At 39.8% G+C, this 10,897-nt stretch overlaps 1 protein-coding gene across 1 annotated transcript; it reads left to right on the forward strand.

Annotated features, from left to right (window-relative positions):
* Window positions 1–89: 89 nt before the first annotated feature.
* On the forward strand, window positions 90–8,199 carry LOC306797739 (tubby-related protein 3-like; the record flags this gene model as incomplete). Its single annotated transcript, XM_079297134.1, has 13 exons — window positions 90–104; window positions 1,644–1,776; window positions 1,881–1,997; window positions 2,091–2,216; window positions 4,261–4,380; window positions 4,504–4,650; window positions 4,713–4,795; window positions 4,898–5,062; window positions 5,176–5,288; window positions 7,045–7,153; window positions 7,276–7,374; window positions 7,518–7,689; window positions 8,024–8,199. 13 exons carry the CDS (start codon window positions 90–92, stop codon window positions 8,155–8,157), a joined length of 1,533 nt encoding a protein of 510 aa, XP_079153260.1. The 3' UTR covers window positions 8,158–8,199.
* Between the last annotated feature and the right edge of the window lie 2,698 nt (window positions 8,200–10,897).

A 10,897-nucleotide genomic window follows, 5' to 3' on the forward strand; every position in this document is an offset into this window, starting at 1 on the left:
TTCATTATCTCCGCTGAGAAGCCTGCTTTTTTAATTTTCTAACCTACAAAGAAAAGCAGTGGTATAGAGCTGAAGCCAGAGGCCTCGCCATGTCTGCAGAGAAGGTAAAAGGGTGGCGTTGTGGTTTTGTAGATTCTACTTTTATTTACTGTCAAATAGGATGTGATGACATGTGTGATGACATAACTTTATATTTAGAGAGAGAGAGACACATGGGATAAATGGTAGAGTTGAATAACACTTTTACTTTTCTTCATACAACATTATTTATTTATTTCAATATTTACAGTTGGACTACAAATGCAGAATTTACACTTGGGGTACAAAGCATCCACGAGTGTGTTCAGGTTGTGATGTAGAGTACTTCAGTTCTCTATATCCGAAACAAAGACATTTCGAGGAATGATTATGTTGACAATATCTGACCCACTGCTCCGTATGTGGCTCTATAACATTTGTTTTTTAAGTTGTCTTTGAAGGATTCTACAAAAAATGATCAATGTTCAATCGCTCCTTTGGGTTGAATGAAAAATGGCATTTGACAACTTTAACACAACAATTCCTTACGATGTGACAAATGCCAAATGTGCTGCCATAAGTGTGGATTGTGTGAGAACACAAATAGACGTCCATGGACATACATCTAATCGGATTACCTTTGCTGTCTCTGCTGCACACAATCACACTGACCTCCTTCCCCGAGTCTCGGCTCAGTGACATGTTGGTCCTGTCCTCACACTTCTAACATGGATACATTCGATTATTTCATAAAAATCCTCATACAGACAAATTTCATGTAGGTGGACTAAGGTTCAGGGGTTTGAGCCCCTTTAGACTTCACCTTAAGCTTGTGTCTAGACGAAAGCTTATATAGCAGGCGATGAAGAAACCTGGAGAGAAGGTTTTACATTTAGACAGAATATGCACATAATGCAGTTTATTTTAGAAACGGAATGACAGAAAGAGCTCTGAGAAAGATTCAATAGATACATTTTCTGACTCCCCTTATATTTTTCTCAGTGGTTAACTAATTTATTCATACACCCCCCCCCCCCCCCCCCCTGGCTGCACCTCATTGATTTCTTTCATAGAGTGATTGACCTGCCATTTTGTGTCCTGTGATGGATTTGTTTTCTTAGTACTCAGGAGGAGGCTTGAGCAAATTCCATTAAAAAGTTGTGTAACTTGTTTTTTTGCATGTGTTACGAAACTGTGTTATCAAAGATGGTGCTCATCATTGTTCCTACCTGTAGCTGCTCTTATTACTACATTCGCTGTGACACTATGGATGTCTTATTGCACTGATGTGAGGATATTCTTCATTATATTTAATGTGAACCATTGGAGAAAAAAATAACAAGTTCTATGTTATAATGGAACAACTATTAATAGCTGTAGAAGTTGTAACAATACAGTTCTTCTTTTCTTTGCTTGCTGCCCCTCGCTCCTCTGCACATCTGTATTTAAAATGGTGAGTTATCATCATGAAGATCATTGAATGGATCTATTGTTCGTGATTATTCCAAGATATTTTAGTTTTTACCCGTTTTTCTTTTGTCTCCAGTCCATGTCATCTTTTCTCTGCTCTCATGTCCTTCTTCCATAAGCCTCTAATCCGGTTTATTTTTACAGGAAATCTTTAGAAGCTAAAAAAGAAGAAAGAGGAGACAAATGGCACAACAGAAGCCAAGATGACTGTGAAAGAAGCCAAGCCCAAAAAAACAAAGACGAAGAAACATGAAGATGTGTCCGACGAAGAGAGTCCTGCCATCCAAAGTGAGGAACTTTAAAATGACTACGAAGAAAGCAGATACCAACGTCTCTATCTCTACTCTGATCCTACCGCATCGGTAACTGTTGTTTCCTTGTCCACATTATAGATGGAAAGAAGGTGAAGAAAAAGAAACCAGAAAAAGATAAAGACGAACCGGAAAAGGAAAAAGAAAAAGAGAAAGAGCCAAAGAAGAAAGTCAAAAGTGCCCTAAAAAAGAAGAAAGGTCCGTCATTGGTGGCATGTGAACACCTGTGAGATGATTAATCCAATATGTTTTGGTTACTACTGAATATGTTTTACATCGCTGCAGGTTCAGGCTCCGATGACGACGACGACGATGACAATGATGAAGACGCCTCCAAAAAAAAGGCCAAGAAAAAGACAACAAAGGACAGCTCTCCATCTACAACTGCTGCCAAAGAAAAGAAATCCAAATCTAAAGGTATGACAAGAAGCATGAAAAGAGTTCTGTAAAGGTATTAGCAGCGTGATCTAAACAGCAGTTGTAAACTGAGATGGTGAACATGGTCAACATTGAATCTGTTAAAAATCACCAACATTAGTACGTTAACATGAGCATTTAGCTCAAAGCAGTGCAGTGGCTCACCTCTGGGTCTGAGAAGTGAAGCCAATGGGAAGTGCCTTCTTTCTAATTGTCATCTGAGGGCGACTTGCAAAAATACATCTCTTTGTTTCGAAGTCTATGAGAAAATGACTCGACCTCTCACTTGATTTATTACCTCAGGAAACATTCTGAAGATGAGTTTGTGGTCTCAGTCACTAGTCCAAGTCTTCTCAATAGAGCTGGATGTTCATTGAGTAATTTATGGTCCCATTTAGAGTAAATCGACCATAAAGCAGGGTCTGCTGTTGGGCGTTGTCATGGCTGGGAGTTGTTTGTGTTTTCATCCTCCAACTTTTACCCTTTCACAGTGTTATTTGTAGTTCATGAAAGTTAATTGTAACATTTTGCTTGCCTAAAAATGTCTTATTCGGCGTTCAGTCGTACTTAGCTCCACCCTGTCGTGTCACTTTTGGTTGCAATAAACCAAGATGACCACGGCTAAAATGTCGAACTCGAGGCGTCAACTCGACAGTCCCCAAACCAAAGTGTGGCGACTACATCCACTACATCCTCACAGACTCTTTTATCATGGCTGTAGACCAGTTTAGTCCTGAAATATTCATCCAGTACATGAGATGAAAGATGAATATCTAATGTCACTCAGTATTCGTTTGGAAAAAAAACCCGATATGAACATGACACACCTCTCTTTTACAGTGTGTGCGGTTCTCATTATTCCTTTTGACTTGAGCTAAAATCAACTGCTTATCAGTGCAGGGATACAACCTGATTGTCACTTCTTCAACACTGCCTTACTATATGATAGAGCCCAGAGTGTTGCTGCTCTTTGCTATTACTTTGGTTGGATCGTCTCCAGAGCTTTTGCCTCTGAGCTGAACTTAACCTTTCTTCACTTCAGATCAGCCGTGAGTAATACCTGCTCCGACTTGAGCTTGTGGCTCCTTGCTACTTTTGTAGAGTAAAAGAAAGCCAGGTGCTCGGGTTTTTTGTCACCATGGAAATGGATTTTATTGTATTAGAAGCCTATTTTATGGTGGCTATGGTAATATCTTTTTTATTGGTAAGTCTCTTTTACAATAACAGTATTTATGTTTGTGAATTCTTGTGTTTTAGTCACTGTATATTTCGCTGAAGGTGAAAAACTATGACTAGTTAACATTTAAACTAAACCAGTCAAGGCTATTTTAACCAGTGACTTGACACATTTTGAGAAATTAGTGCCATGCTTAAGTGCTTACCTAAGCAGATATTTAACCACATGTCTTCAATTCCTTAAGTCCATTTATCCCAAAACTGTACAGGCACCACTTTGAGCAGCGATCAGTCAGCAAGTCAAGATATGAGTTCATGTTTGGGCAGATTCAGGTTTAAAGAGTGAGCGTTGACAGTATCGTGAGTGTGATCTGGGTTTTGAGGACGTGAGTAAAGAATTTGTCATCTTTTGCCTCAATATCGTCCAAGTTACGTGCTCTCTGTTGTTTTTTCTACCATGTGCACGTAAACACAGAGTGATAGCAGAGCAAATATCTGCCAGTGATGTCAGGCTACCTTCCAGTGTGCTTCATCAGCTTTCCCCCTTGGTTTAAAACAATATGACCCAAACGTAAACCTAGCAGTCCGATGTGGGGAAGTTTGAATCCTTCTCACTTTCTCAAGTGCTCAGAATTTTAGAAAACAGCAGGAAGAAACAGTGAGAGCACATTTCAAACTGAGCACACACTGAATGCTGCTCTTACACTCTGTCCCGGTATCACTGTCTAACAAACAAAGGAATGAGATTTACATTATTTGCCTTTGAAAAATAAAATTGATTAAATTCCTTAGTGCGTGCTCACATAATTCTCCATGTTTGGTATCGCATTCAAGGACGGATAACATCTTTTGAATTCTCAATTTTCAGAGGACAAAGATTCTGATGGAAAAGAAAAAAAGTCAAAGTCAAAGGAGAAAGACAAGAAGAAAGAACCAGCGTCAATGTTCCAGATAACTGAAGAAAAAGACTCAAAAAGCAAGAAGAAAGGTGATTACGTGTTGAACTGTCAATATGTTATGGTTGTTTCTTTCCTGAGCTGTTTAACCTCCTTTATTGTACAGTTCTCACAGATTCATGAAAACCGTATCTTTACGTGTGTCTCCTGAGCAGCTGCCAAATCAGAAAGCGATGACAGTGAAGAGGAGACCAAGTCAACCAAATCCAAGAAGAAATCGACCGCCGGCTCAGCATCCCTGTTCCAAATATCAGGAGACAAGGACAAAGAGAAGAAAACAAAGAAGAAAGGCATGTTTACCAGTACATTAATTCTACTTTTGAGTCACGAGCAAGTATCTAACTATCTTTGTTGTATATTTAAGCAAAGGCAGAAGAGAGCAATGATTCCGACTCAGAAAAGGAAGGAAAATCGAAGAAGAAAAAGGGCAAAGGGAAGAAGAAAAAGGTATCTCAAACCTCCCTTTAAATAAAAAAGACATTTTAGTGACAACATTTAACTTCAGTGTGACAGAGTGAGCTTGAACTTATTACTGCTTTTTTTGGCCAGGAGAGATCTCCGTCACCTGAGATTGAGTTTGACAACTTGGAGAAGTTTGTGATGGAGCCGGCTCCGCAGGGTGTGACCATCAAATGCAGAGTGACTCGAGACCAGAGAGGGATGGACAAGAGCCTCTACCCAACGTATTACCTTCACCTCGACAACGCAAAGAAGGTCAGGCGATGAGGAGTCCTCGCGTGTACATTCAGGGATTTGTATTACATCACATTGTTTCCTTTTTTAAAAAATCGAACTAGACTACTCGTCTTCTCGTCTTTTCTTTGTAGATATTCCTGTTGGCCGGCAGGAAAAGAAAGAAATGCGCAACTTCAAATTACCTCATCTCCATTGATGCCACAGATTTATCGAGAGGTGGAGAGAATTTTGTCGGAAAGCTGAGGTACATGGCGAAAATCATTAATTGTTGGAATGCTGTTAAGCATTCCAACAATTAATTGTTGTTCTTTTGTTGTTAACAACTATTGTTCTTCGAATCTTTATTCAACTTCTTCTATTTCTTCCATCCCACCTCTTCTTCTCCTTCATATTTTAAGCTACAGAAACTGTTAAACTATTAAAATGTTCAGCTCTTTCACCAGAGGGGTGCTATGACTTTTCATATTTCTAACCTTTAAACTTTTTGAATTATTAAGCTTTTTATTTTCAATGGGATCTCTATGGAGAATATTTTCAAATGGCTTCAGGCACACAGGTGTTTGCGATTGAGCCAATTAGTGATGTTGATAAACACACAGACTCACAGACACACGCGCACATACACTCCTCTCCCTCTCTCTCTGTGTCTCTCATACAGTCATTCAGGTCTTAGGGATCTTTAGAGGTCTTTCCCCCCTCCTCCACCCCCCCCCCCCACACACACACACCCCATTTCAAAATAAAAGCCCCAGAGAGAGAATTCTAACTGTACTGCTTGTGATGAAGCCTGTCATTTAATAACCTCTGTTTATGTGTGTCAAACATTATGATTATGTCTCCTCTCCCCCTCCCTCCCCACCCAGCCCCACCCTTTCAAAATAAAAGCCCCATGGATTAACTGTATGTAAACATTAAGCTCAAAATTAGGCTTTTTTGTTGAAATAATGAATACTCTTACTAATACTGCGACAACTACTACTGCTGCTAATATTTCTAGTATTACTGCTGCTACTACTTCTACTACAACTTTTGCTGTTGCTACTATTACTAGTGCTATTACTGCTACCATCAATAGTATTACTACCACTACTGCTATTACTACCACTACTACTATTACTTATACTACAACTGCTACTACTGCTATTCATGCTACTACCAGTACTAATACTACAACAGCTATTAGTACGACTGCTACTAGTACTACTACTACTGCTACTTCAAATACTGCCATTACTTTTACTACTACTACGACTACTACTACTACTGTTATATTAAATACCACGACCACTACTACAGCTATTACTACTACTACTGATACGCGGCTACTACTTCTTCTAAATACTAATACTTCTTCTAAATACGAATACTTCCACTACTAATGATACTTCTACTGCAACTACGACTTCTACTACTACTATTACAAATATCACTACTGCTACTACTACTACTTATTCTAATGCTACTAATACTTCTACTGCTAATAATACTTATACTTCAACTACAACTTCTACTCCTATTACTACAAATATCAATACTTCTGAAATTTGTTTAAGCTACAGAAATTGTTCAAATATCAAAATGTTCAGCTCTTTCAGGAGAGGGGTGCTTTGACTTTTCATATTTGTCATCTTTAAACTTTTTGAATTAAGCTTTTTGCAATTTTCTTTTCAATGGGATCTCTATGGAGAAAATCTTCAAATCCTGTTATACTTCAACTTTCAAAGCCTTCTTCTTCCTCATACTTTCAGCTACAGACACCATAGTTAGACATTTCAACTAGAAGGTTTTTCAGCAGTGCAGTTTAAATGCTTTCGGGCTTCAACATTTTTCAGACAGATAGTCTCCCATTTCTTAATTTTCAGCAATTATTTCACAATTAATTTCAGCTTTCAGCATTCCAATGCATTTTCAGCAGGAAATTAATTTTCTAGTTACCTTCAAAAAGCAGCGTGCCAAATGTGTAAGGACTCTTTTACTTCTTTGTTTTTTATATTGTCTAGGTCCAATTTAATGGGGACTAAGTTCACCGTATTTGACAACGCTCTGAATCCAGAGAGAGCTCTTCCAGACATGTCTAACGCACGGCAGGAGCTAGCAGGCATCATCTATGTAAGTTATTACACAGCTCATCAGAAATGATCTTGGTTGAATTCAATGAATACAGTCTAGGTGTACATTTGGTTTAAAAACAAAAGTGGTACAATCCTGATTTTTCTTATTTCTGGCATCAGGAAACAAATGTCTTAGGGATGAAGGGACCCAGAAGGATGACGATTATCATTCCAGGAATGGACAAGAACAACGAGCGAGTACCTCTACGACCAAGAATTGTAAGAATTTCACTTTCTTTGTATTGCTTGGAGTACAACATAAAACGAACAGAATGACACACTGAACAGACCAGCTCACCGGGGTCTGACTGTGTCTTACAATTCATAATTTGGTTATTTATGTTTTGTCCGAATCCTCTCAGGATTGTGACGGCTTGTTGTTAAAGCACCAGAATAGAAGGACAGAAAATCTGATCGAGCTTCACAACAAGACGCCGGTGTGGAGTGACGAAACTGCATCTCATGTGCTCAACTTCAACGGCAGGGTCACCCAGGCCTCCATCAAGAACTTCCAGATAGTCCATAGCAAAGACTGTGAGTGTCCACACTTTCTTCCTGTCTGTCTTCACAACTAGATGTTAGTAGGCCAAGAAATACAAAAGAAAACGGCCAAGTCACTGAACCTCACAGCGATTTAAAACCTTGTAAAATAAAAAAGATTGATCAGGTGGATGTACTTCCTCTTTAGTTTTGTTTACTAAACCTAACCAAGTATTTATGTTACTATTATTCTTGTGTCTAAGTTTAGATGTAAGCAGTGATGTGCAGCCTCACAGAGCTGCCGGCATGGCTGTGGACTCTTGGTCGTCTTACATTACTAATAACTTTCACTTGATATGATCCTATAATAATTCCTTGCCTGTTTCAGTGGACTACATTGTGATGCAGTTTGGACGAATAGCGGATGACATTTTCACGCTGGACTTCAACTACCCGATGTGTGCCACGCAGGCCTTTGCCATCGCACTCTCCAGCTTTGACGGCAAAATCGCCTGCGAATAACAGAAAGATTCCCAGTTGTCTTCTCACACTGAAACCCGTATGCAACACGCCCACGGCACAACAACTCTTTGGACTCGCCTTTAACACTTCCTGTGATTGGCGGCGATAACGAATGATGGTTCCTTGAACTGCTGCTGCGCTCCGGTCTGCTGATATCGTCTGATCTTGCACGACGATCTTGTCTCGGTAACTTCAGTGGAAACATCAGGATTTCTGTGAATCACAGAAAGACACACTCCATTTCAAAGGACCCCAGTGACTGAAGAGTGAAGGGTTTTTAAGGGGATGATGCTACACCTGGATTAGGAAGGTTCCTAACATCATTAAACGATGTTAAACTGTGTTTTGTTTTTTGTGCTGTATTGTATTGCTGTGTACTTAAAATACTGATTGGTTATAATGTCTTGTGTCACATGTGACTGTGAGAGGCAAAGCACACCAAAGATTGAGTCAGGATGAGAATGTCTTGTTACTTTAAGGCACAAATCTGATTTTATTTGAAGAGTCAAACTTCAGGACAACAGCCTCAAGTCAGCGGTCTTAAACAACTCTTCATTGTTTATCATTGAAACATAAATTCAGGTATTGTTAGAGTGACATACACAGAAGTTTAATATTTAAGAATAGGAGTGTCTTTAGTTCTTATATCTGGTGTTAATGTGATATTTTGACAAAATAGAGAATATTTCTCTGCTATCTCAGATGATTTCAGCTCCTGTAGGATTTCTTTTCTATACACTGCCTTTGTTGCATTTCTAGGCTTATTTAAGAAAGCACGTGGACTTTTAAACTTGTATTTGTATTAAAGGTACAGTGTGTAGCATTTGGGAGGATCTATTGACAGAGATAGAATATACTATTAATAGTTATATTCTATCTAAATACGGAGCAGGTCCTCTTGACATGTTTCTACAGTAGCCCAGAACGGACAAACCAATCCATGGCTCTAGATAGGACCATATACGTTTTCATGTTTTAGGTTTTTTCGTGTTTTGGCGTCTCTTACACGCTCGGCACACGGAGGAAGTTTCAGTCGGTTGCAATCTGCTACCTCACCGCTAGATGCCGCCAAATCTTACACACTGCACCTTTAACTGCGTTAGTAGTTAGTGTTCGTGTCCACCTGCCCAGGCACCGCAGATGGAAATTAGCTTGCAGCTGAATGTGTTGTACATCTCTTCTCCTAGATAGTTTTTTACATGGTCAAATAAATGTAATAATCTAAACTAATTCATTTTCTTGAAGTCAACATTCATTGTATACACACATGTTCTGCCAACCTTTCCTTGTTGCACTTAGTAAGTGTTACAAAATGCTGAAATGTTACAGTAATAGAAACTAGAGACCATCTTGCGATGGGATCACACCAGTTGTGATGCCAAAATCAGGCCAGGGGCCCCTTCCCCACTTCTTTACTTCCTACACCCCTACTTCCTGCCCACTTGCTTGGACGACACACACATTCAAACATATCCTTCACTTTGATCTCAACTACGCACCTGTAACGTGTCACAACTGCGTCTTGCATGGTTGTGACGCTATTGCGGTGACAATATTTGTCGACAGACATAAATTAAAACACCTGGCAAAGTACTCAAAACCTCCTCAGCAGGTTTCTCAGTTGGTTTCTCCAGGAACACATTTTGCCATAATGACTCACTCACAATAAGACAGTACCAACGTTGCTGCTAATTTATGGATTTTAGACTTCCAGCAGCCGACCGGTTAAGACACCTACCACAACGTCCACAGTTTGAATCCAGCCACAGACCTTTGTTGCACTTCATCCCTCTCTCCCCCTGCATGTCCTGTCCGTATCTCTACTGTCCCTTTCAAATAAAGACAAAAAAAATCATGGATTTTGTAGACAGTCAGTGCTAAATGACAAACTTCAGAGAAAAATCACCCACAATTCCTGGATAAAGCCCCATACTACACTGGAGGCTTTGGTCATCTGTTGTAAACAGCTTTACAATATGTTTTACGACAGCACTGTCTCATCATCTGGGCTGGCAGAGAATCAGATACTCCTTCCAGTTGCAGGTTTTGAGAGACACCCACGCTGTTCTGCAGTTGTCTGACATGTTGCGAGGAGAGCTTCACTCAGGATGAAAAACCAGTTTGAGCCGAGGGCCTCGAGAGCAAGTGAGAGGTGTGTATTCTGCCTGAACCTGCTCAGGCAGTTGTCCAAACTCGCAGATTAAACGAAGCCTGAAGCTGGCGGCTCTTCTGGACAGATGCTGCACGGTGAGTTATTCTTCCCTCATTGTAACGTTTTCCTGTAACGTGCATTCCGGCTAAACAACTGCCAAGAAATTCTTAGACGCTCATACACTTCGTGCATCTACTGTACCAGTGAGTCATTTTCACAACCATCTGCACGTACAGCAGCTCTGCTTTTGTGTCTCAGTGGGGGATGAATAGCCGACTGTTCAAACGTTGCAACCATGCTGTTGACCAACAGAAGGAGCTGTTGCATGATGGACATGTGTTCAAGGTTCTAAGTTTACATTGTTCACTCTGACGAAGGCATTCTCAGTCGTTAAAGATGTTCCCTCCATAAAGGAAATAACAATAAATACAGTATTTATCACATTTATTCTATTCAATAATCCCACAGTGAGCTCAGTATCGAGTCATACGTGCGCAGTGCTGGAAAATAGATTCAAGTCTCAGTGTTCTTATAGAGAAACGCTCCATTTAAAGTTAGTCAGTGAAATGCTTACTTGAGTGAAATACC

Source organism: Melanostigma gelatinosum, assembly GCF_949748355.1.
Source record: "Melanostigma gelatinosum genome assembly, chromosome: 3".
NCBI lineage: Eukaryota > Metazoa > Chordata > Actinopteri > Perciformes > Zoarcidae > Melanostigma > Melanostigma gelatinosum.